Here is a 27,500-nt window from a genome sequence, read left to right on the forward strand (position 1 = left end):
TTGTTTTTGCAAGAGTTATGTAAAAGTTTGTTCGGATTTAGGCCAAAATGCACTCTGACTTAAAGGAGGTAATGGTGCGAGTTGCCGAGAGTTGGTTCCGTTAAAAGCCGTACCGTTCAGTCCGTTGGCATCAAGTGACAAAGAATCAACCAATCACAGTGCTCGTTTTGTTAAGTGAAAGTTAAGGGAAAGACAAACTGAATTTTTCTTTAGTGTATCATGTAATATGAAAACCATATTTTTAGTGTTAAAGACGTCCTTAAGTATACGAGTTAATTGCCCTGTTAGACTACTGTTTTACATATCTTTTTCTTTAATTTACGATGCATGCGAAAATAAAAAAACAAATCTTAGCAAAATGAGGCCGTTCCAGACTTTCAAACTTGTTCTCATCTTTTTGATCCCAAGGGGCCGATTACATGAGCAGGGCCAGGGGCCCGTTTCTCGAAAGTCCCGAAACTGTGCAATTCCCTTTGTATCTCAAGAACGGAGAGGATTTAAGGACGGTACCTGCTATTGTTAATGCGCATACATTCTGCGCATCTCGAGATACTCGGTCGCTATGTCACGCACTCCACTCCCTTCCTCGTCTGATTTAATTGGAAGGAAATCTTGTTCCTGACGTCATATAGATTGTCTTATTTCCACCAATAACAGTGAATGTTAAACTTTCACAATTCTGAGGAATTTAAGGAATGTGCCTCAGGTGAACACAACATCTCGGAAGATGCAAGAAAGCATGATGTAGACGTTGACGGTTGCTTTGGAGATAGCTTGCCGCGTATTTGTAGATGTCTTCCGGTAAACTTGCCAACGGGGTTTGGCAGAAGAGAATAGTTCTTTCTCTGTTATGTTATCTTACTTCATTGTCCTAGCTAACGGAACCAGTTTTGATTATTAATGCCCGTTGGGAATTTTTCTAGTCTCCAATTAAGCTCACTAATGGCGAAATTACTGGCTTCGCAACAACAGTGTTGTTGAATTTGGAAAGTTAAGCGTGAACTTCCGAAGCGATCTGAAATATGAGTGACTTGCCAACCCCGTTGGCAAGTTTACCAAGACATATTTCCTGAAGATAAAAGCCTTTTTGGCCCTTTTTTGTTGAAGGAAAAGCTTAGAGACCCAAAATACGCGGCAAGCTTTCTCTAAAGCACCGTCAACATCTACATTAAGATTTCTGGCATCTTGTCTCGCCCCATTTTCGCGCGGCCAAACATTAAAAATCTTCCACGGAAAAGCTTGCTTATTTTGAGGATGAGTTGGGTTTCGGATATGAAGGTATATCTATGGCAAAATTCAATGATCAGCATTTGCAATAAAATCGTCCAAATCATGAATGCATCAATCCAAAGCTGAATGGCAACAAGCCGATTCTGCAAATGGCCATCACGGAAAGAGGCATAACGCAAAAAGCCATAAAGCAAACAGCCATAATTACACAAAAAGGCATAACGCAAATAGCCATAACGCAAACAGCCGTAACGAAAGTAGGCATCACGCAAAAAGGCATGACGCAAAGACGCATAACGCAAATGGCCATAGCACAAAAAGGATAACGCAAAGAGGCATAACGCAGAGCCATAACGCAGAGGCATTAAACAGGAAGAAAAAGTTCGATAGCGATTATATATTCTTTCCCTTGAACAATCAGTTGACGTTTGTTTTAGAGCTGAAATTATTTACGGAGTACACAGCTACAGTCCGGGTCAAAACACGGCGGGACACTTGTCAAATTTTGGGCAAAAAGTGGAGAATTTACTGTACATGCTTCCATCGTTATATGAGCAACATTTGTTATTCTTTCGCTGCCTTTTTTGCGCCCCCTTTCCCCCAGACAATGTTGGAACATGCCAGCGATCGATGAACGGATCTTGATTTTGGAGACCGTGAAAAATCAACATTGTAATCGGGGGAGGGGGAAAAGCACGAATTGTCCCGACAGTTTTGACCACGATTGTAGTCTCCATTCTTCAAAGGGCCTTTGCGTTATGCCTTTTTGCGTTATGCCTCTCTGCGTTATGCCTCATTCCGTGATGGCCATCGTAGTGCAGAATCGGCTTGTTGCCATTCAGCTTTGGATTGATGCATTCATGATTTGGACGATTTTATTTCAAATCAGTACTGATCATTGAATTTTGTCATAGATATATAGAGGATATTACACGGTGGCGAGAAGATATGAATTTTATGTTCGAGTGGCAAGAACAATATCTCACGAGTGAGCGAAGCGAACGAGTGAGATATTGTTCTTGCCACGAGAACATAAAATTCATATCTTCGAGCCAACGTGTAATGTTCTTTTTATTATATGAAGACTAAATATTGATAAATTCCGATTTTATTGTGTTTCAAAGTAGTCAAGTTTTACAAATACGGCTTGGCTTTATAAAAAAGGCAGGGAAAAAAAGGCGGGAATCGTGGCGTCATTGAACGATACGACACTCACAAAGGTGACATACGGAAAATACGCCACTCGGGTCCCGGATGTAGTGGCGTATGGAATCTACGAGTGGTTTAGTTCCCAGTAAAACACTCTCCTCCATATAATAAACCTCCATATCCGGACTATGGATTTGCAGGAATCGTATGGAATGACCGCAATCCGGAGTCCACTTATTCTGAACAAGGAGAAACCGAGAATTACTAGAGGGGACTGGTTTTGAAGCTCGAAACATCAAAGGAGTAAACAAAGATGCCAATATTTAGGTTGGAAAGTCCACGACTTTGCACAATCTTTTGTTTTCCCTCTATTAACTATGTTTTGATCAAACCATATCATCAGTGGTCATCAGCGTTTTCATTCGGTTCTACTTTATCATTGTTTGTCTAACAGTTATGGAAGGGCAACCCTAAAATCCGGAATCCGGAATCCGGATTCACAGGTCATTGTTTTACCAATACAGAGAGTAAAAACTATCCTAAACATTCATAAAAGCTAACCTTAGGCTCCAAAAACGTTTGTTTAGGCCTAATTAGGCCTAAGGTTAGCTTTTATGAATGTTTAGGATATTTTTTACTCTCTGTATTAGTAAAAAAAATGACCTGTGATTCCGGATTCCGGATTCATGGTTTTAGGGTTGCCCGTTATGGAATGATTTAATTGTTCGAATTAATGCCTAAATCCTTTCTGATTGAAGGGAAGCAATGGTATGACTTGGTTCAGACAAAGTTCTCAGTCTCACACTTGAATAAATGTGAACGACGAGGCAATACACTCAAGTCGTTTATCGGCCATCTATTTGCGCAAATCACAAAAGTCAATGGCCGTCGAAAGCCAAGATGAGAATAGGGTCAATGTTTTCAACCAAGTCATGAGCTTCTGTTTCACTGGCAACTCTATCTTATTTTTTATTGATTTATTATTTTTTTTTCCATTTCGTTCCAAGAGGGATAATTGAACATACACTGTATCTGGAGCCCCACTGACATCTTCATTTTGAAGCGATTACTAGTACAACTTGAATAACCCCCATAACGGCAGGTACAAAACACAGGTCACAGGTCATTGTTTTACTAATATCCTAAACAAACATTCATAAAAGCTAATTCCAGATTAAAAATTAACCAAGGAGTTTATTTCTCTACTCCCAAATGCTGCTCAACGCTGATATTCGGAAAAAATATTACAGTAGCAAAAGTCAATCTTGAAAAACAAAAACACGCAGAAGAGACTTTGACCAAAAAGATGAAAACATGAAACAAAAAGGTTACGCTAATCCCGGATTAAGTTTAATAATCGGCTTTATGGGGTGGCATGTACAAAACACAGGTCACAGGTCATTGTTTACCAATACAGAAAGTATCCTAAACATTCAAAAAAGCTAACCTTAGGCCTAAAAACTTAATAATTAGGCCTAAGGTTAGCGTTATGCACTAGTCATTTGTTTCCCCCACCCCCCGACCCCCGGGGATAGTGGGGACATATGGGGAAATTACTAGGGCAATTACGCGAGATTACGCCACAATTACGCCTCCAGGGGGTAGGGAAATTACAAGATTTTCGTTCCTCTCGTTCCAACCATTCAAATCCCTACCCATCCCCGGGGTTAGGGGGTGGGGGAGACAAATGACAAATGCATTACCGTAGAGTTCCGATAGTAGCGACCCTCGTTACTTTCGGAATTAGCAGCCTTTGGGGGTCGTAACTTTAGGGGGGTCGTTACTTTCAGGGGGTCGTTACTTTCGGGGAACAGAAATCGTTTACAAATAGCGCTGGAGTGAGTTTTTTTTTCCCCAAATTTAAACGAACATAAAATGAAAAAAGAACAACATTTTGTTTGCATTCCACATGTATAGATTGTGTTTCATAAAAAGAAGGTAACAATGATAAATACGTACATGTACCGACAGCAATACTGTAATAAAATACCGTAAATCAATATCAACACCAATAAACAAAGGAGACAAAATTCGTCTATCCAGTTTCATGTTTTAACTGCGACATGGGTGGGTTCCGGATATCTTCCTAGATTGTATTGTCAGTGGTCGGGACGACTTGTATTAGTTTGTCTCTCAGTTCTTTTCTTAGACTTCTAAATCCTATCAGCTGATATAGAGGAGATCGAGTTCTTCAGTGACTCAGATGAGGAAAGCTAAACTGCTTCGATTGTACTGCATGATGCACCGCTACGTTTAATTTTGTATCTCAGTGTCATTTAATTGGAACAAAGACGTTCATGTTAATGATAATCGACGAAAACTACACAGAGTTTTTAATATAAATTTGAAGAAACGCTCCTGTTGTTAATACGAAATTATACCGGTTTACGTGCTTACATCACTACATCAGTGAACTGTTCCCCTTGTTGCAAATTAAAGTGCCTTATTGTGAACGTATTACGGTATTGTACATTATAATTTTGACTGTTGATTGACAAATTAAAGGTATACGGAATACAATTTAAAAAGACTTGGTCTCGCTACTTTTGGGAGTGGGGGGGGGGGGGGGGGGGGGTGATCACTACTTTCGGGAGGGGTCGCTTCTTTCGGGGGGGTCGCTACTTTCGGGGGATCGCTACTTTCGGGATTTACTAGCAGCCACAAAAAGTTGACGTTAATTTCGGGGGGTTGCTACTTTCGGGGGGTCGTTACTATCGGAACTTTACGGTAATCCTAGTGAAGCATAAAATGCGGGGGGAGGGAGCGGGGATTTATTTGAATAATGAGGTTGAGACTGATCCACGTGCACGTGCGAGACGCCATCTTTTGTTTTGCGTAAATTGCAAAGGATGAATCCTTCGTTGTTCGATGGCGCGCTTTTCGTTATTTATGCTGTTGCTTATGTCTTAGCAAATGATCCATCCGTTAAAAGCACTTCCGAGGGCTCATCTAAAGTAAATTCATCAAACAAGGACACGACAAAGATGATCTGTATCCTTTCATAGGCTTATGAAAAATGAAACCAACTGTTCTTCTTTGTACCACTTGTTTATCGAGAGTCATGGATGGTAATGCTAGATGCTAAATTGAGCCAAGCTTTGAGGTTTCCTTGACCCTATGTGTTGATAGATCGTAGCGTTTTTAAGCAAAAGCGCTACTCACAGACAAGTGCAGCAGAAAGTATTCTAAATCTTGCAGACTATTCAAAACAGTACAAAATGGTAGAGATCGTGCTCGAAAAGTTATTTAAGGTCCTGCAACTTAACTGTTAATATAACCAACCTCGTAAGCTACTAAACACAGGTCGCATTCCCCAGGCCCCAGTTGTTCCAACGATGGATTGCGCTATCCACCGAAAAAGTCACTATCCTACGGATAAACTGACTAGCAAAACCAATGGAGTTATCCACTGGGTAGTGAGTTATCCGGTGGATAGCGCTATCCATCGTTTGAACAACTGGAGGCCAGAAGTCCCTGCTCCTCTTATGAACAACTAAACCAAAAGTCTCCCCTGGACCTGAGACAGCATTTTTGTGGTGATTAGGGCTAGGATACACTTTAGTGTTGTTTGTGTGTGGCACAGTGACATGTACACTGACCTGTGTTTTACACTCACCGGACTACTGAATAAATAATAACAATCCCAATTATTTTTAAAGTGGAACTATGATCAAAAAATCATTTCCTTTTTTTTCTTCAGATTTTGAAAGCGTGTTCGCTTAATTAACACTTAACTGGCAAAATTTTGAGCTTTGAATTTTATCCAAAGGCTGTTTATTTTGAGTGTAAGTTTTGGATTTCATGGTCCACGATTACTCACGTTCAAAACTGGCCGATTAGACCTCAGAGGGTTGGATCTAGAGAAAATGACGTCATTTACTCACTAGCTTAAGGACGGTGCCTACTATTGTTATTGTGCATACGTTCTGCGCATCTCCAGATACTTGGATTTCCTATCGCCGGTGCTTACTAATACAGGGATATTTTTGCGCGGTTTAAAATTATCCGGAGAAAGTAGATCTTAGTAAGTACTCTTGGTATCCAAAAAGAAAATTGGGGGTAACCATGCATTTTTGAGAGATACTTAAGCTTCAATTTGAGAAAGAACGCCATACATTGCTTTGTATTTTAAAGCTTTTTACAAATATTATTCATGAATTATCTTTGAAAAATGCGTGGCTACCCCCAATTTTCTTTTTGGATTTCAATAACACTTGTTAAGATCTACATTTCCTGCATAATCACACACCGAGGCAAAAATATCTTTAATTAGTAGGCACCGTCCTTAAAATTTCAGCGTGTAAACTCAGTTTATTATATATGCAAAACACGGGTTGAAAAGTCCGAAAGCCCGAAACTCCCGTGCTGCATATTAATTAGGCCGCGTACACACGTATTGCATTCTTAAACTAGTGAGTGTTTGACGTCATTTTCTCCTCAACCCAGCTCTCTCAAGATTTTAAAGTTAGTAATGGCGGACCAATAAACAAGAAAATTCCAGCTAAAATAAACAGGTGTCTTTTTAAAATCAGAACTTAAAACTTGGGTGAGTTAGTGTTTAGTTAACATAGTTTTGAAATCCAAAGGAAAAACAAAATTTTTTTTTGGTCGTAGTACCACTTTAAAATATATAGGTGTGAGATAAATTGAGAGGTACACAGATCGGGGATATGTGAACAAGAAAGAGCTATTTTCAAAATAAAACATGTACATTAACTGTTCAATTCAGCACAGGATTAGTAAGTTAACTATATACTGTATACAAGGAATGGGAATAATTAAACCAGTATAAACAAAAAAATTAGATGTATTTGTACAAACAATTTGGCCCTGACAGAATTGGAGGCATGTTCAGAGAGGGCCATCTGTCTCTGATGAACTACATTTTGTATAATTAACAATAAATTATTACACTTGCTTGTGCATATTTTCAGGATGGAAAAGTTACTGTTGAGGTCTTGTGGGAAAATTCTATGGCTGAAGTATTATTCATGGAGTGACATGTCATTGATATGGAGGTTTCATGGTTATTTATTTATCAAGCAATAACCTCTCATTTAACAGGTGTTACAAGACGCTAGGGTTAAAATAACAGAGTCTGGTTACGTACCAGGAGATTCATTCCCAAAAGACCAGGCTGATTTAGAAGGTGAAAACTAATGAAGATTGCAATGAATTTTTCTACATGAAAGTATTACATTTGTGGCTTGGTTGTTGTGGTTTGGTGAGTGTTTAGGTTGTTTGATTTGCATACAGTTTCAAATCCTGCTGTAATTACTGTTAGGATTTTCCGTTGATGGTCCTGAGTTCAACCCTACTGCTTTACAAACTTTCCTGTGAGTTGGGGTTCTTAACAATTAGTACAGTGTATGTAGGAGGATCATAATGAAAGCTCATTACCAGTGATATATTGTAACGTTTCGCCCTTGTTCCCTTCAAAAATAAATAATTGTAAATGAAGTTGTAGAAGTTGTTTCAAAGTTTCCTCTAGTATGGCCACACAGTCTCAAAACAATAATGACTTAACCATACATTTTGTTTATCAACACAATCGAAATTAATAAACTGTGTATTATCTTACTAGCATTAGGAAATATCTTGGAGAACACAGCTCTATTTGGGGATATACTTCTTCGACTCCCTGACATAACATACAAGGTGAGACTCAAACAAGACTAAAATGTTTGTATTAATAATTTGTAGTATTATCGGTAATGTTATTGGTGAGGCTAAAAATTAATCGATGAAAAGCACCTCAAATCAAGTAGCAACCAGCGAAAAGTTTGGGTTTTTTTTGTTTTGAAATAATTATGGTATGTATTAATAAAGGAACAAGGTTTCCATGAAGAGAACAACAACAGCTGTGGTACTGCCTATAGATGTTTGGCACATTTAGAATCAACCAACCAGTGTTGCTGCCGGTTGAGATTTATCTACTTACAGTGCATTTCTTTATTCCTGCGATTGCCTTCTCCAAGCTGTAATTTCTCTTACACTGCTCTTCCAGGTCTATAGCAAATCTAATGAATGGGACCTGCTTGCTAGATGGAGCATTAGCTTTTGCAATGAAACACAAGTCTATGATGAAGCAGACGCCAAGTTGTTAAATTTGGTGAGTTGCAATGGGTTGATTATGCTGTTGGTTCCCCAGTCTGTGCCGCAATAAGAAGTGATGTTTCAACCTCTGAGGTTGTTTTCAAGTGTGCATAAAAATATGAGATTAGCATGAATATACTAACAGTTAAAATATTGAAATAGGTAAGGATTTTACGAGCACTAAAATGTGATAAAATACACTAAGGTAATTGAGACTGTTAATGAAGATACATACAACAATGAGACAATGAAATATATCATTCTGTTTTGTGAGAGTTGGGTTCAGTTCTTTGATAAATAGCATTTCAAAAATAAGTTAATCAAGTTTGCGTGTCTTCCATCTCCGTTGCCTACGTTAGATAATAATAATTATTTGTTATGAGGGAGTGTAAGAAATGAGAACAGCTATGGTAATAAGTGTCAATCTACATGTGTTTTTGAGCTGTCTTGGTTATTAATTTTCGTGATTATTCCATCCATTACATTTCTTTGCACAAACTTATTCACATGCTCTTTGTGTACACGTCCTTTCTTTACAAGTTTGCTCCTTTGGGATTCTGCTCAAGCTAAACGTTTTGAATTCAAGGCTTGATGGTGAAATCAGCTAGTCAGACGTCATCACACACAAGTGCTATCCCAACTCTGACTTACAGATTAGTTTATAAAAAACATCCTTAATGGATCGTGCAATACCCTCAGAAGGAGAATTTTATAAAGCTTCATTCTTGCCCGCAGTATGTGAGCTTCAACAGGCCAAGTTTCAGGCCGCAACTGATTGATACCAGGGGTCCACAGATTGGGGGGGGGGGGGGGGGGACAAGCTTAAAGAAAGGAATCCACTAGTTAAGAGCTTGCCTTTTATGTTTTGCTGTTTAGATGGCACAAGAACTGAGATTTGTACCAAGGGACCCTAACTACATTAACCCATACAGGAAAAGCACTAAGGTGAGCATTGCTGTTGACTCATGCGTGAAAAAAGGAGTGAAAAACCCCATTAATTTGTAGCGGAGCTGAGCACCATCAGCAAGACCATGTTATGGTCAATTGCCACCTGTTAAAAAAGGTATCTGCTGACCAGTATCACATGCCTATATTGTGGGCTCACGTTTAGAGCTCATCAAGGTCAACAGTTTTTAAAAGTTGACCGCTGTCCAGGTACTAGGCTTTGATTGAATTGCAGGCTCAAGCCAGGTTAACTTGCTCCATTTCTTTTTTCAGTTTTTCTGGCTAAATCTTTAAATTAATAATTTAGACAGTTTATTTTGGAGAGAGTGTATGTTGTAAAATAAATCTTAAATTATTACTATTATTATTTTTTTTGGGGGGGGGGGGAGGGAGGTAGAGGGTTTGTACACAGGCAGTGTTTGTGTACTTTTTTCCAGATGTAAGAATGAAACATGAGAGGTAATGGAAATTTTACTGTGATTTTAAAGATCATGTCAGCTCCAACAAAGCAGAGGGTGACACTGTGCATGCAGAAAAGAAATATTGATATGACTGTTAATCTACAAAAACCCCTAACACTGGTGAAACTATTATTGCCTTATACTTTGTTGATTTAATTTCAGGTATCACTGAGTGAAGAGAATAAACAAAAAGATTTTACAAAGAATAAAAAGAAAAAGGAAAAAAAGAAACGAGGACCAAGATTAAGCCATGCTGAATTATAACAAAGATTAAATTAAATTTATAAATACTTTTTTGTAGATACAATGTTGTGTAGACCATGACCTTGTGAAGAAAACACTGGGATAATACAAGCTGTTTTGGGTCATTGGTGAAAAATGAATTTCTTCATAATTCTGGCATAAACAAGGTTTCACACCCCAAGATAAGACAAACAAGCTTTTCAATTTTACATTAGGAAGACAGCTAAAGCTCTTGGAGTTAGATTCAGAAAACACATTTCTATCTCAGTTTTGTTCATGAGCAAACAGATTGTGTTACCACCTTCTTGAAACTGGAAAACAAGTGGTTAACATCACCAACTAAAGGAACTAGAGCTTCTCTCTGTTTTTGGTCTGTCCTATTCCCCCTAACCCCAAACTTTTTCATTGCATTGAAAAAAATGTTTGCAATGGAGGCTACCACACAACTTGTTTTTCTATGCAATTCCACTTGCATTAGAACAAGTTATGTCTTCTTTATTGTTGTTCAAGTATGACAATGCTTGCAACGTTGATTATTTTGTGAATAAACCATTTTTAATTGATATTATTATACATGTAAACTCTTTTTCCATTTTTTCACCTATACAGTAACAACCCTTGCATTTCTAAGCCAGTGAATTTTCACGGTAAAATTAAGGCAATATTAATTCATTATTTTCTCATCTTGAAAAGGATTTACAATAATAATGTATAATCGTTAATTTCAAATACACTGGTCACAGTATAGTATTATTTCAAAAACAAGGACCAGGACCACTGACAAAAACAGTCACAGTCATCAGTTACTCAGTTTTCAGGTAAAAAAAAAAAAAGTTAAACACTGCTCCAAGTTTCTCAAATAGAACATTAACAAATTGGAGTTTGTTTGCTGTCACAACTGATTCCAGGCAGATCTAAGGTTATAGTACATTTATAGTGCGACGCACCTTACCGTGGCCACCAAACAAAGTTTTTGACAAATTATCCGTCAATCAGGTTGTGCGAATTTCATTGACAGTCAACGCCTACTTGCAAAGTTCGTAGGGTTGTTATTTGAACACCGTTGCATGGGTTGTTGAGATGACATATTTACACGTAGTTGTCAATTGTGGAAGTTTGTTGGGTGACCACGGCAAGGCGCATAGCACTGTAAATGTCTTGAATCAAACATTTTACACATTCAGTGACATGGTATCAAAGTCCTCTGAGCTTTGAAAAACAGTTAAACCACTTGGAGAGAAGAAAAAGAAGCTTCCATCAATATAAATGAAAAACTTGATCAACTTTCCTTTATGTTGTCTGGATTAAAGAAAAAGTGTAGTTTTTGACTGAGAAGGTTTATTGTGATTGCTTTAGCTTCAAATGGTTCACCATCGATTGAAAACCACGAGACCTGAAAGCAAGACAAGTCAATTGAACTTCATGATTGTCTGAAAGAAAACAACAATCAATACACAACTGCCATAAAAAAATACCATGTTGAACTTTGCAAATAAAATTTAATTTGAATTTTTTTTGAGAAGCGGGAACCTTGCCCTTATAGTTCTGAGCATACCCTTTTCTCAAGCAAATATTGGGAAATTCTGTTGGCCAATTATTATTCCTTTGTACGTTTGGAACAACATATCACTTTCTATCCACTCTAAGCCATTGAAATGGTTATTGTTAAGAATGCCCTCTTGAAACACACACTCTCTCACTATTATCTTCTCACTGGTACATGCCAATTTACTCTTGATTCTCATACTGTTCTGTGTTTAAATACTTAATCTATGCAACCTTAGCAATGTAATCTTGTTTTCACCATTACTTCCCACAGATATGATACATGTATTTGCCAATTACAAGGGCATGGTTTTAGTTTTAACTATATCTCGTTCTTTTCTCTTCTTGTTTAATTTCAACTTCGCACTATTATAAATATTATGTATTATTCATAAAATGAGGAAGCCCTTATGGACAAAAGGGGTAACAATATGAACATTCATCCATTCAAAAAAGGAGTCCCTCCTTTGCTTTCTAGGATTAGAAAGCAAATAAAAGTGTGACTCAAACTATGGTGAAACCATTTTAACCTGAATTTCAGGGAAGAGAGAGACCACATAGAGTATCATTACTGGAGAAGGGAAATTACAATAACTGCAACTCTGCTGTAACAACTAAAAGAACTTGGCTTAAATAAATTTATCAAGCATGGCTTTCTGTATGAGAGCTGTTACCTTGTCATCTGTTGGCTCCACTCTTAGTTGCTTGACTGTTAAAGAACTGTGCCCTGGTGAAGATATTATTATTACCATAGTTTCAATATTATTTGAGTTTTTGCCACTGTTACTTTAATAACCAAGTTTTGCAATAGAGCATTGCACCGGTATCATGAGGTCACGGGTTCAAACCCCGTTGAAGTCCTGAATTTACAGGCTTCTCTACGCAACTGCTAAACTTGCGTCCATAACTATGAGGATCATAACTTTACTTGATAATATTACTGTTGGCCATTTTCATGCAAAAGGAATGGGGGAAGTACATGTACAGACAATCAAAGTGTGAATGAGTTTATCAAGATTCACTCACTGGACTTATCTTCCTGGTTATGTATTCCTTGTTTCTCCATTTTTTCTACCTTTTCCATTTTCCATCTATTCAAACAGGATAAAGAAGGATGAAGTATCAGCAGTCTACATGTATAAATGAATCTGCTATTTCCATAGTGCATGATGGCATTAATCAGGAAATTCATGCCTGACCCACGGTACCCATCTCTGAAACACTATCTCCTTCTGTTGAGACTATTCCTTCCTTTATAGCTTTTAAAACCTAATTGGTTCAAAATGCAATCACTTAAGTGTTTAGCTCACCTTTTCATGGACAAAGAAATACTTTTTAATACTAATTAGTGTTATCTTTCTTTTGCAGTTTACAACATCTTTTTTATGAGAGAAATTTAACATGGCGTTTACATGAAACAGGAAACTGCAGCATGTTGCTTGTCATTAGAGTGCCAAATTCTCTTTTAAAAACTCGTCTTCCTCCTTAGAGAGCTTTCTTGATATCTGGAGCATGCAACAAACGAGCTCATTTAGATGCGTTTGTTCCATTTTCTATTTTAAAAAAATTAAGTCCGACGTTTGCTGTTTGCCATAAACATTGTGCTAAACTAGCTCTTCTACTTGGTTGGTCCAAACAGACTCCACCTCATCAATAATTCAATTTGCTCCAGTTTTCATCTTCTACATGGGTCATGGAGTTAAGTAAACTTGGCTAGACTTGTCTCCTGTTCAATGACTAAGTTCAAAATGGCAGAAAATAATGAAGTTGATAATGACGACCATAGCCATGACCAAGATGATGCTCAACCAGGGCAGGAGGGATTACAGAAACAGCGACAACTTTGGGTTTTGCAGAAAAAGGAAAGAGACCCCACATCACTTAGGAAAGACCACTTACGCTTAGCTTCTCTTGGCTATAGCAGCTTAGTTTTGTTTGGTTTATCAAATAATTGCATCATGGCATAGAGAGAGGAACATAATAGTTACTTTTCTTTTGACATCACCACCCAATGATGACACAATCATAGCTTAAAGGGGCTATTTCGCGTTACTTTACAAGGGCGGCGCCAGGAATTCTTCCTCGGTGGGGCATAACTGGGGATATGTGTAATATTGGTACGACAGTGCCAGTGATGAGTGCCGAAGGTACAAGAAACTAGGGGGTCCGGGGCATGCTCCCCCAGGAAATTTTGAAAATTTAAATACTCTAGGATGCAATCTGAATGCTAAAATTTGGCAAACATGAGGATTTCATTGTGATCACGGAAGTAAGAAAAACTTCACCTTTTCCAGCTTAGCAAAAAAACCTAATAATTTTATCAAACTGGAATACTTTTGTCAAAAATCATCAATTGTCAGCTTTTTAGCGTTTAATACTTCGTGGTTTGAGAAAGCTTTAATTGGCAACAAATTTTCCAAAGCAATTTCGCCTGTCATTTGATGCTGAAACAAACTGATTTCCAAACGTGGAGATTCAGGCAACAATCTTTTCTTGAGACATATTTGTTCGGATTCTCCGCTGGCACAAACCAACGCTGGCCCTTTCATCAATCTACTTCTGTCTAGGTCACGCAAGGAAATACTATCCAGTTCTAAAGTTGAATTGTCTCAGGTGAAATTTAAAAGATTGTGCGTTTCTGATTTATTCATAAAATCACAGACTGAATATTTCTTTACATTATTCTTTACATTAACCCTTTCAGCCCCGATAGTGCCAAATGGCACTTATAGATTTTACTCTGTCTAACGCCAGACGATTTTACTCGTCAATGGGGAACCCCTCGGGGCTTAAAGGGTTAAATTGCTCATACAGTGTATGATCATCTGGTCCAAGGATTTTAGCTTGCCACACAAAAGTATATCGTGGCCTATGCAATTTTGAGTTGTCCAAAAGTTGAAAGTTGGTCGGGCATTTGCTCCACCTGTTCCACCTCTAGTGCTGCCCTTGCTTTAGGGTGTTTCAGGGAAATCTTTACTTAATCACAAGTTTAAAACTCGAAAATGGTAATGAGGAATTCCTTTACTGATAAAATTATTGTTACATCACAAACAAGATGATTCTGAGCAAAAACAACCTTTATCCAGGCCATTTGCCATAAACTTGGAAAACATCAGGCTGACGTTTTCAAGATTACCCAAATGTTTCATTCTTGTCCATTTGTGTCCATCCATGGTTCTCTTTGCTTTTGCTGTATTTCTTTTCTGTTGCTCAACAGTTTTAAGTGGTTATTGAAAATATTTTATTCTCTTTTTGGGCATTATTTTTGGGTGTCATGAAATTACATCATTTTGCGTGACATCGCCAAGATCTGAATTCATGACCGTCCAAAAAGAAGTCCAATGCTTTACCAACCTTGGCTAACCATGGCAGATTAGTGGCATTGAATGAAGAACTATTTAATAACAAAACTAACCAAGCGCTAAAATCTTACCAACCCTGTTTCAATAAACTCTGCTTTTGTGAGGTCTGAAGGCCACAGCTTTACCTCCAAAAAACTTTCAGCCTGAACATAAAATAATAATCAAAGTAAGGTCATACATTAAGTGTCAAGGAGCTCTTGCAAATAATTAAATAAATTTTATTATGCCTGTCAGAGTGTATTGTACATTAGCTTTACTTTGTTAATTGCACAACATTTGGCTACAATTTGACCAATTATGTCCGTAATGAACAGAAGATAAAGCTTACAACGAAATGACAGCCAATTTTAAAAGAGGGAACAAGATCTTGAAAGAGATACTTCTCTTGGTAATTTCTTACTTACTCAAAAGAACCATACAAAAAACCTGGTCACCCCAACGGTGAATACAACTGCATTTTAAAGTTAGATCTCATTGTTTGTTTTTTCTAAACAAGTGCTTTTTCCACATAATGTTGTATGTGTAATTTATTAATGATTCTTGAGCCTAACAACCTATCAAAACATAAAAAAAAAGTCACATGCAAGAGATTTAAACCTGATAAAACACCCCTCATTAGCATTCTTCATAAATTATTAAGAATACTAATGAGGCCCAGCTTGTTTTTCTTGTATAATATCTTGTTTTTTAAGTCATTCAAAAAACTCACAGCACATGTTTTATATGGTCCAGAAACACTCGGCTAGTCGCTCGCTTTTAAACCCAATAAAACACTGCTGCTTGTTTTTTAACCTTACTTCTACGCAGTAATACAAGATGATCTAATCATTTTGCACCAATACAAAAGAACTGAATATAGTATCTTGGTGGGAGCAAAATAATGATAATATTATAATTGCACTCTGAAAAATTAGTTATTAATAAAAAGATACTTGTATATTAATTATTATAACTACAAAGTATCTAGATGTGGTTTTCTACAATAACTCCATTATCCCTTAACAGGTAAATGCAAGTGTACCTGTGAGCCTGCTTTCCTACATGGTTCAATGCTCAAGCCAAATGTTTCGACAGGACCAGTGATCCACCCATCGCTGACACTGCATCTGTCTTCATTAAAATGTCTCTGTTGTGGTTGGATTGTACTTTCACAGCAGGCTGTTGCCAAGATGCGAGGATCTTCTCCTTCTCGTAATCTGTACGCTATACCGGTCGGTGTGTTTGGTACTGATAAGTCCATTGGGTATGTAAGGATGGTTTTGACAAGTGGAGGCCATTCCTAAAAAGAAGACTACCAAAAATTGGGTGTATATGCAAAACTTAATGTAAGTCAAATATACACAGAATATTTATTATTTAAGTCCATAACTAAGTTTCATGTTTGAACAGCTGCTCCCAGCCTAACCCTAAACTTAAATTATTGCCACTGTATTGTTCCTGACTGTGTATTTCTTCTATAAATAACAAAAGACTGATGCTCAGATTTTAAAGAGCATTCCCACTAATACAGGGTGGTCTACCTGTGGTTGTAATGCAAAAATCTGTGGAAAAACTGGGTTGAATTAAGAAATTCCTGTCAGCAAATACCAGAAAAAGGTCAACCATATGTCAAAGTTGGTAGATACGGTGTTCATTATATTAAAGTCCTAAAATTGTGGGTAAGACTTTGAAGTACTTTCCATTTCAGTGTTAATAGATCAGTTTATGTTCAATGAACAGTAGATGAAAAAGACTTCTTAAGACTCCATTTTGGATTTCTTTTGATTTCTTTCAAAATACTTTTTTCCAAAATTTGAGCTGCTAAATTCAGGGTGCGGCTTATCTGCGAGTGTTTATGGTACAAGACTTAATGTTGACAGAGGCACATCAGTGGGCAAACGTTCCTAAATTTTTATTCTTGCATCCGTCGTGTATGGTTGTTGTTTTGATACAAGTTGATTCAATAAAAATTAAAGTTGTTTTGATGGGTTAACAAAGTCCATTTGATACAAATGTAACAATAATTTTATCAGTAAAGCAATTCCTCATTGGCTTACCGGGATTGGAGCTTTTAGCTGGTCAGACGACTAAATGGTTGAGAACATAAAGATTGAGTTGAATCGAATTGGCTTTCGACGTGTATTGAATTGACTTTGAGTGATGTCTCAAAATGACTTCAATTTGTATCAAACCAACTTGTATCAAAACGACTTTGTATTGAAACTACCGAACTCCCTTATGCAAGGCTGTTGCCTAACAGGAGCCCGGTAGCCTGGGGCTCCCAAAGAATAGCTCTGGGCGCCTTAATTTTTCACAGCAACACCTTTCACTTCATATGTCGGGCTCCTAAGTTCTCAGCGTTTAGCTCTGAGGACCTCTTTAAAATTTTCTTAGGCAGCAGCCTTGCTTATGGTTATCCATCACTCAAAAAATTGGCAATTTTACGTCTTAAGTTCTCAGATTTAATTACTTAAGCACCCAGCACCTTATAATTAAACACACATGTACCTTCATCACAGCAACAAGATATGACAGTTTTCTTCTTAAAGGTCCCACTATCCAATATCTGTTGAAACAAAAGTGACAGCAAAGGAAGTTTCTGAAATGTAGTAAATTCCTCTAACTTGCAAATGAGTTTTTAACACTGGGTATAATAACTGAATTTAAGCGACCAGCACATGGTTATCAGAGAAAACAAATTTGCTGGAATTTGACATTGCCTTGACACCAGAAGACACACAATCTTGGACAAAACTCTTAGGAAAAATCCTGGCTTATGCATCATTTGACATGCACTCACAAAAAGGTCTATTGCCCCCAATCCACCCCTCTCCTCTAGCTCCATACCAATGTTGATAGTGTGGTGCAAAATACTGTGAAAGCCTTTGGCCACTTCTTATTAATAACCAAAATTGGATGAGGGGGAAGGAGAAAGTAGGGAAAGATTTGGGAATGACCATTTCTACTGGTTTGTCACATTTTCCCAATGAGTTTTGTCCAAGATTGCAGGTTAAACAAATGGTTTAAAAGATTTCTACAAGCATTCCATCAAGGAAACACAAGACTTCTCGTTACGTTTGCACTTTTAATCACTTCCACAATGACAGTAATAATACATTGATGTTCTGGTTGCTTTAATTAACAATATTATTCGCCAAAGGCAAGGTGAATATTGGTTCGTCTCGTTTTTATACACCCCTATTCACCGAGCCTGAGGTGATTAATTAGCATTGTTTTACAATTATTCGTTTTGTAATTATTACATAGTACAGCTAATTATACCTTGCGAGATCCTTTACATAGGTGACCACTAAAAATTCTCTGCACTGATTGGTTGCATTTGCAGTGATTATTACGTTTAACTTATTATACCAAAGCTCGGTTAATTATTATACCATACATGCATGCTGGCCCAGTTATATAGAGAGAGCAACTTTCAACATCCATCTTATAGACAAAACAGAATTAAGATTAATGTCATGATTGTGTCGATAAGATGGACAATGCAACCATCATCCCAAGTTGACAATAACAATAAAGGATTTGTTTTGTACACCATGTTCATCACATTTGGCACACATCATGAACACCACATTGTGGCGGGTGACTGGCCACTTAGGGTTTCCCCTCCAAGACTGATACTCACTTATTGACTAACACCAGATGATTTTAGATGACAGGGTTGAAAGTTTTAATTATAATGCCTTAGGTATTATTAAAAGCCACAGTTAAAAATCAGGATCTTTTCTTTATGTGTGGCCAGCTTCTTCAAGCAATAATGACATGTACTGTAAATTATATGTGCACAGTGAATGGTGACTACCACTTTATGTCTTCTTAGCTACCAACATAGAGCACATACTTATCTTCCTTTTCATTGGCATCTCTGAATGCACCCCAGTGAAGCTGAGTGAGAGCGAATGTAGAGCGACCTTCATCACCCTTAAAATTGAGCAGAAATCAAATCATAGCCTCAAGACCAGTTAAACACAAATAGAACAAATAGCAGAGAGGCCTCCTCTAGCAGGGCAATATTGGTTGTTTGACATCAAAGTTAAAAATAGAATTACCTTAATTTCCATAACATCCACTGGCTTGATATATCCCTTGACAATGGCCAATGCTGCTGTTCCAATTGTCCTGTGCACAGGTTGGAAGCAGAAATGCATGGAGGGAATAAATACTGCAATAGTAACGTAGACTTGCAAAAAGCACAGCAGTAAGCAAAACCTCAAAAACTTCCTCAATCGGTCAAAATCACACTGAGATGGAACACTTGTCAAAAACGTTAGTTTCAGCCAGTCACAAGTAAGAACAAAGAGAGAGAAAGAAGACTTTTAAATTTAACAATGGAGGAGTATGTAGGTCTAAGGCTTAGTGTATTCTCCCATACTGCACTCACATATGGAATTTGAGCTAAACACTGACAACACGGGGAAAAAACTCTTGTACCAGGGTCATTAAGAATGTCCTACACAAACTACATTGTAAGCCCACTAGACGGCAACAACCAGGATATACCTGTTTGCGGTAATTCCTGTTCACAATTTGGTGGGAGGTGAGAGTTCTCTCCACCAAGCCATCCGTTTCTCGATCCACAAACCTGCAACACAGGGTATTCCCAAATATTGCTCATCTATCCAGGTACAAACAGTACCAAACTGAGGACAGATGGAAACCAGCGTTTTCCTGTTGGTTATGTTGTAGCCTAAGAATGTGCTGGCTACATCCCTAATTTCTCCTTATCCTTGGCTTGCACCTGGCATCATTGATGGCCATGCTGCTGTACTGAACAATAGTCAAAAAGTCTTTGGTGAATTTGGCTCTATTATGCAAAACACAAGTAACATTTTTGTTTTGTTTTGTTTTTGTTTTGTACACCAACGTGGCCATCTAATCATGTGAGTGCAAACCATGAATTATTGCCTCAATTTATTGGCTACAACTTGGGAAGATTCTATTGCAGAAATCAGCCATACTTGAATGCTTAAAATGTAGCCATGGTTTCATGGAACAAAAGAAACTAAAGAAAGCTTCCTATGCAATAATGCCATTCATACCTTGCTTCCGCCACTTTCTTGTTGGCAAAAATTCTGTTACAGAAGGAATTATGATTTCCAAGGGGGATTACGCCAACAGGAATCTTGCTTATTTCTTCCTAGATGCAATAAATCACTCAATGACATTGTTGATTTGATTTCTTTTACAAAGCAAGATCCCTTATATTTCTTCAATTAATTTAACAATAGACTCCCTCCATGCAGTCTATGGGGTATAAGAAAGTATTTAAGTACCTGGTCACTTCGCCTTAGCAATCCAGTCACAACCTGCAACCAGGAAAAGACAAAAAGTGAAACAAATACAAAATGCGCATGAATGTATAAATTATGTTGTAGTTAAAAGTTTTCCTTGATTAAGAATTTTTCAAAGTGTACTTTACCATAATCTGAAACAAAGAAATTTAAAGTAAAAACAAACTACAAGCAATTGCAAAAAGAATGGAGACACTGACACTGTTGATAACTGTAAAATGCGTGCTATTCAAGTCAGTGCATCCCCAACCCCCCTCCCCCCCCCCCCCCTTCCCAAGAAAAGTTGTTTCCATTTCCATTTGGCACTCAAACTAAAGGGTATCAATATTGCAAAAGGGGGGAGGGGAGGGAGGGGCATTCAGACTTTTCTTATGAACTGGATGAGGGGTTTTAGGAAGAAGAGGTGAATTTTCGATTCAGTGTTTCAACCTTTTTGCAATTGCTTGTAGTTTAAAAAATCACGGAAAAAGTTTAACGACAACATACAGCTTAATAATAACAATTTCTAGTGTCCAATAATATTCAGCACGTCCGTAACTAAGATATTAAGTCGATCAGTACATCTTTCTATAATTCTAACCTAATAAAAACAAATAGTTTGTAAACGCTTTTGTTTTCTAACCTCGAGCAGAGTGCCATCTCCTCCTGCGACAATGATTCCATCTGTTTTTGGATCAATGTATTGTGTCAGAGTTTTAATCTGTCCTTCATAATCTGTCTGGAAGGAGACCAACACCACAGAAACAAATCATACCCAAAGATTAGTTCACGAGAGAATAAGCTTGATTAATTTTGATTTTTCTTTATTAGCTAAATATTATGCTGAGGTTTTAAAATAATATTCATATAACTGTTATAATAATAATTGTTATTAAAACTGATCAAGGGATATCAGATTATATCTATTATATCAGTTCATATACCTGCTGTACCTAATATGGTCAAGGAATGCGTCAGCAATAAAGTGAGCTGAAAACACTTTTGCAGTTCTGAGAAAAAATGGCTGACAAAATCCATTTTGGATCAGAATTTAGCGAGACAGAACTAGAGTTGTTGATCCTGATCGGGCTTGCTGGATATAAAATGATCATAACCAACTCCGCGTATTATCTATTACTTCTTATTATCCAACTGTATTTGTTACTGAACAGAAAACGCACAAAACAAGTACAAATATTCCACAATATTGTACAATGCGTTCTTTGTACACTTGGTTATTGTACAGTAGAGAACAGGTTTGACTAGTTTAGTTGCTGACATTGCCCCGCCCGCACAAATATGTCAAACGTTTTTGGTTGTTTGCAATTCATTTGCTAAAACGTTGGTGAAAATAGTTGAATAATAAAATAGCTTATTGGATGTTTTGGTGTGTAGTATTGCTGAGAATTTGTACTCGCTGTTTGTAGTTAGACTCGCCCTAGCAGGCTCGTAAAAATACTCAGTGATACTACACACCAAAACATCTAATAAGATATATAATATCCAGCACGCCCTTGCAGAATAATAATTATTGTAAATTATTGAATGTAATAAATGTATATATATTTCAAGTGCGGGTTATAGACAATTGCTCAAATTGAGTTATGCGCAAGGACCACTTCACTCCTTCGTCTATAACCCGCAATTCAAATATACGTATACATTCACTTTATTCATCAAGTCCTTTCACAGGAATACATGAGCCCAACAAATTGACCTGTTCCCAACTGTGTGGCCTCATAGCTCAGTCGGTGGAGCAGTGCACTGGCTTCACAGAGGTCGTGGGTTCAAATCGCATTAGAGCCACCTGAATCTTTCAGGTGAATATTTAAGAGACATTATTGCTCAAATTGTAAAAAAAGTAAAATGCACATGCAAAGAGCCATGATTATTTTTTCAATAAACCCATTGTCTCGTGGTGTTCTCGTAGCCATCATCATCGTTGTCCTTGCATAAGTTCTCTGATGTTACCTTTGACTTTACCTTAACAATGGTAACATCTAGACCTGCTATATGAAGTATTGGTTCAGCATTCTTCTTTAAAAGAGTATCAGCACTTCCACTGAAATGGAGATATTAGAAATGTACAGAAATCGAAAAAAGAATAAATTATAATAATATTATTGAACGCAAGCGAGAAATGAAAGTTGCATTCATTGGAAGTGATTTTAAAGGGCTTCTGCCACCCTATTTTGTTCTCCTTTCAAAGTCCTATAATTTTAAAATTAATATCCTAAACCAGTGAAAACCAAGCACTATATGATGCAGTTTGATTACTCAAGACTAAGTCTTTGCTCTAAGACTGTTTACCATCTTCCATTTATTATTGGTGCTCAGTGTTACCAATGGCACCGATGAGAGCTGTTTTCAATTGAGTGTCGAAAGTAGTTACCAAATTGCTTTGATTTATGATTACTTCACTCGGTGATTGGTTCAAAGTTCTCACACCACTTCTTCTACCAGTCAGAGGTGAAAACAAAACCAATTATTGTGGCTCACGCTGGCACATTTTCCCGTTCTTTGTATCGGCTACCTACGTGCAATTACTGCGGATTTTGATTGATTTACCGGATTGTCTCTGTCCTTTTTGATTGGCCAAAGTAATTACTTTGGTTTTGGTTTTACGACACTCAACTGAGACTTGCTCTAACATACTGGAAAATTGCCATTTGAAACACTGACCAAACTCAACGAAATGCCCCAAAAATTAATTTTACAGTGTGTGTACTGTGGATGGCCCTTCCAATAAAACATCATATTATTGATATCTTTGTCCTAAATTTGCAAATACAGATCCAGACCTTCATAAATTGTCGCCTGAGAGGTATCTTTAACATTTGGTAGCCTGAGAAAATTTGCATTGAGAATCTTTGGCAGCGTGGGAAACAACAACCGGTAAGTGAACAGATCTTGAGAAGGAAATGGGGCTGGATTGGTCACACCCTGCGGAAAGTGCCAAACAACATCACCCGGCAAGCTCTGAGGTGGAATCCCCAAGGGAAGAGGAAGAGGGGACACCCCAGAAACAGCTGGCGACAGGACACTGATGTGGAACTGAAGCTGATAGGATACAACTGGAAAGAAGCTGAGCGAAAAGCCCAAGTTCAAGTTCGCTGGCGAGGGGTTGTCAATGGCCTATGCTCCACCTGGAGCGATGGACCTAAGTAAGTACCGTAAAGACTCGCAGATAAGCTGCACCTTTTTTCCAAAAATTTGCGATCAAAATCGTAGGTGCAGCTTATCTGCGAGACCATTTGGGAAAGGTGCTGTGAATTTTGGTGTTCAGTCTTCCACCGTCAGATATTATGCCTGGTTACACAGCTTCGCACAGTGCATGCAAGAAAACAACAAATTTACGCGCAAAATTATATGGAAAAACTGCCTTGAATGGAGAAATACCTGTGAACAAATATCAGAATAATATCAATCATATGTCATATGTGGTGGACATGATGTTTATTCTACTAAAGAGCTAAAATTACGGGTTAGACTTTAAAGTATTTTTCGATCCATTGTTGGCGAGTTTGCCTTGGATGAAGACAGAACACTTCATAGTCTCGACTTTGGATGTCTTTCGATTCTTTTTTCATGAAAAACTTTTTTTCCAAAATTTGAGTTGCTAAACTCGGGGTGCGGCTTATCTGCGAGTGCGGCTTATCTGCGAGTCTTTACGGTAAGTATCGATATCTTTGTCTTAAATTTGCAAATGCTTTAATAATTAAAGTGACCAGTTGTAATAAAAATTGTTTCTGCGCAGTTTTCATATTAAGTTTGGAAAATGTAACATTCCTATGACATAGCTGCCTCAAAGCAGTGGACACTGAAGAGAATATTAATTAAAATAAATCTTGTGATATGTGACAACTACTAAATCAAAAGGCCACAGCTTTTCTTTGTACCTTCCAGCAGCTGGATTGAAAAACATAGTGAGCCTCCTTGGCTTTTTGAGGGATGGCAGAGTCGTGTCACCAAAAGCCTGTCGTCACATATGAATAAAGAAATAAGGGTCACATAAGATGTTAAGACGTTATTCCTTTTCCTGTATCCTTGAAACTTGATTAAAGTCCTACTATGACCAAAAAATCAATAATAATTATAATTCTTCTTTTTCTTTCTAGGTGAACCAAGTTTAATTTAAGGGCCTGTTTACATGTGGGTGGGGTAACCCACATGTCCATATAAACTCTCATTTTTTTAGCCTGCCATTTACATGATAAGTGAGATAGCCCGCTGAGGCGGGTTGCCTGGTCTGCCAAACTGGATAACCCGCCCAGCCAAGGTCACGTTTTGCCATGTAAATGCTTGAAGGTGGGGTAACCCGCCAATCTGGGGTCAACTCTTGTTACAATATACTGCCTTTAGCGGAGGCGTTGCAGCATTAAAACTGATAGTAAAAAGCCACCACAGCACTGAAAAGTTGAAGCAAGAGTAGCTAGTGAGAGTACAAGAGCATTAACCACCAAAAATGCATCCTTCACCCACCATTTTGCTTGTTTACGCACTTGGCAACCATGCAGTAGCCTCGAGAAAGGTCACCCAGGACTCTGGGGTGGTAAGACTGCATGTAAACGTGACCCAACTTAGGCGAGTTACACCATCTCCGTGTAAACCGGCCCTTTTTGTCATAGTAGAACGTTAAACCAACAGTTCATTCAGTAGGTTAATTTTGGGTTATATGTATCACTGTGGGTGGATATTAATCCTTATGTACAATAATGAAGTGATGTGGCTAAATTGGTTTCCACTAAATTTTCCATTGTTTAAATGCTTGAAAATGAGATCTTCAATAGACACATCCTCCTACCATTTGATGTTACAGCTCAATCACTAGGGCAGCACTGAACTAGTTTGGAGGTTGTGAGCTGTCCAATTAGCAGGTCTCAATAAGAGATTCCAGGGCTAGATTCTATAATACCTGGTCGCTAAAATCTGTAACAAGGTAACAAGTAGACTTGCCACAATCCTCTCCAAATAAACGAACAAAAGCGTATGGGGTTAGTTCAAAGGCCAGACTTTTCCCAGCTCGGGTTGGAGAAGACAGAAACATATCTCTCCAGTTGAAAGTTGTTGAAAGTCACGCTTCACTGTGCATGGCAAATTTTGATTGACAATTCTATCCCCTGAGCTTATCCCCTGGAGTCCACAAGGACTACTCTGATTGGTCTAGCTCAGCGACCTGTTTTTGAGTCCCTAAAATTGTCGCCAATCAAGTATGAAAAGTCCTTTGTTCTGCTCACCATCTACATAAGACGAAGTTAACAATGTAACAGGGTAAGAAGGTAACTGAGGGATAAAATTCTCGGGACAATTTGTGAAGGCTTACATGATGCACTACCCTACACATTCATTGAATACGTTATCGTTTTCGACTGCGGGAGTGCGAGACTGCGGGAGCAATACCGGTAGTTATATACATTCGCTGAAATCCACTTAGTTCACTACTGCGGGAGTGCGGGAAAATGAGATTTAAGGTGTGAAAAAAAAGGCCGAGTATTCTAGAATCGCTCCAATTCTAGTACTAATTAAAATTAAACTAATCAACACAATACCTTGGCTTCATTGCACAATTCTCTTCTAATCATGTACTCTCTGTGATAAAATAAAATTTAAAAGCTTCCGCTGGATGATCGGAATAGCAGAACAGTTCACTTTGCACAAAAAATGACTTTTTTTCAAACATAAAAGCAATTATTAATTTAGAACTTATTACCTATACTTATTAGCTCCATAATTCATCAGCCAACTAGCAAATAATGCTGCTGCAATAGATTTTTTTCGGTGTTTTCGCAGAGTGTAAAATCTTGGTTTTGCGTCGGCCATGTTGAAATTGATTCTCTTCCCCAGGCCTTCCCGGACAACATAAAACCTGGGATTGGTTGTCGTCACAGCAAGGAACCGTCAAGACAACCCGTTCTCTACCTTGAATTAACGATTATCGTTAATTCGTCATATTTGCTTTCAATTTACTATTTATCGTTAATTTAGGCGACTGAAAGCTTTATATGGATTATGGGAAATGGTCATATTTGTTTGAAAAGACAACCCCAAGTGTATGGACACAGGACCCGAACTCGGAATGTTGAAGGGGGTAGAGTCTAAAGAAACTGTGGTGCTGCGTCGGTGGGGAAGTAGTATACAAAAATTTGGTTTTATCAACGGAATTGATAATTTAAATTGGCCACCGTACAGAGATTCTAAAAACTGACGTTTCGAGCGTTAGGCCTTCGTCAGAGCGAATCGAGGAATTGTGGGTTACAAAAATTTGGTTTTATCAACGGAGTTGATAATGTAAATTGGCCACCGTATAGAGATTCTAAAAGCTGACTTTAGCCCTTCGTCAGAGCGAATCGAGGAATTATGGGTTACGTGTAGTTTTTATAGTAGAGTAGGAGCTACGCTATTGGTGGTAACATGGCAACGTGAAAAATAGGAATAGATTAGTTAAATGAAAAGCGTTCGTTAATACCATGAGGATTAAGGGTGCCGATTTGGAAGATGAATTTTTGTTCCAGATTAGCTTGGGAATGTTGATTGACCCCTCACCTAACCACTTGACCATGACACCGCTAGCTGCTCAGGGTCAAACACTATTTGATAATGCTGTATCATCACTTGTTTGTTATTTATTGGTTTTGAGCAGGTTGAAGTTTTGGCAGCTATTCAGCTGATGTGGACCTGCTATATACCCACCAACCCATATACACACAGAGGACAGCCACAACACCGGGAACTTCATCCCCTACTCTTCTCAAATAGTGTGTGGGTTCTTAAACGTCCCACAGGGAACTAATGAACATGGAAGTTATTTGTGAGACGGGACCTCCGGCTTATCGTCCTTATCAGAGAAGCCTTGAAAGTCTAACCATTTGCGGATGTAATGCAATTTCTCCTCAGTTAAATAAAGACCCTGAATGTTGGTCCGGCCGGAGTCGAACTCACGACCTCCCGCATGGCAGCCCGGTGCTCAACCAACTGAGCCACCGGTGCGCGGCAACAAACAATATTAAATATTGCAAAAGGTCGGTTTCCAAACTTTACAACAAAGCTAAACATTTTAAAATCAAAGCTTCGGCCTAAATTGCTAATCTAGCTTGGGCCTAATTACTCTTCAGCAGCGATATTCTACGGTAGACTTAAATAAATGTTTTCTTGAGAAAAGCGGTGTCTTAATCTTCAGTGGTAAAGCGGAAAGCGGTTTC

At 38.0% G+C, this 27,500-nt stretch overlaps 2 protein-coding genes across 4 annotated transcripts in view; one reads left to right on the forward strand and one right to left on the reverse strand.

Annotated features, from left to right (window-relative positions):
- LOC137999785 (coiled-coil domain-containing protein 134-like) overlaps positions 1–10,260 on the forward strand; it is a 12,036-nt gene extending 1,776 nt beyond the window's left edge. Inside the window, exons 1-7 of one of the 2 annotated variants that reach the window (XM_068845693.1) lie at positions 5,167–5,370; positions 5,509–5,630; positions 7,444–7,528; positions 7,964–8,037; positions 8,387–8,491; positions 9,352–9,420; positions 10,044–10,260. In XM_068845693.1, coding sequence (XP_068701794.1) covers positions 5,229–5,370; positions 5,509–5,630; positions 7,444–7,528; positions 7,964–8,037; positions 8,387–8,491; positions 9,352–9,420; positions 10,044–10,145 — 699 coding nt within the window. In that variant the 5' untranslated portion in view covers positions 5,167–5,228 and the 3' untranslated portion in view covers positions 10,146–10,260. Of the gene's footprint in view, positions 1–5,166; positions 5,371–5,508; positions 5,631–7,443; positions 7,529–7,963; positions 8,038–8,386; positions 8,492–9,351; positions 9,421–10,043 lie in introns of those variants that run through there. The other variant, XM_068845694.1, reaches the window with a different exon arrangement.
- Positions 10,261–10,657: 397 nt separating this feature from the next.
- On the reverse strand, positions 10,658–26,132 carry LOC137999784 (acylglycerol kinase, mitochondrial-like). 2 transcript variants are annotated; one of them, XM_068845692.1, is made up of 15 exons: positions 26,012–26,132; positions 25,851–25,890; positions 24,201–24,277; positions 22,285–22,363; positions 20,945–21,040; positions 20,305–20,337; positions 20,071–20,168; positions 19,081–19,150; positions 18,873–18,952; positions 17,519–17,576; positions 16,053–16,310; positions 15,107–15,174; positions 12,696–12,760; positions 12,344–12,396; positions 10,658–11,517 (listed from the first exon to the last, which is right to left on the reverse strand). In XM_068845692.1, exons 1-15 carry the CDS (start codon positions 26,119–26,121, stop codon positions 11,404–11,406), a joined length of 1,299 nt encoding a protein of 432 aa, XP_068701793.1. In that variant the 5' UTR covers positions 26,122–26,132; the 3' UTR covers positions 10,658–11,403. The 2 variants fall into 2 exon arrangements, 1 of the variants encoding a protein (XP_068701793.1); XR_011123007.1 differs by having other exon boundaries at positions 11,431–11,517; positions 15,103–15,174; positions 26,012–26,123.
- Between the last annotated feature and the right edge of the window lie 1,368 nt (positions 26,133–27,500).

The sequence above is a fragment of the Montipora foliosa genome, chromosome 4, assembly GCF_036669935.1.
Source record: "Montipora foliosa isolate CH-2021 chromosome 4, ASM3666993v2, whole genome shotgun sequence".
Taxonomy (NCBI): Eukaryota; Metazoa; Cnidaria; class Anthozoa; order Scleractinia; family Acroporidae; genus Montipora; species Montipora foliosa.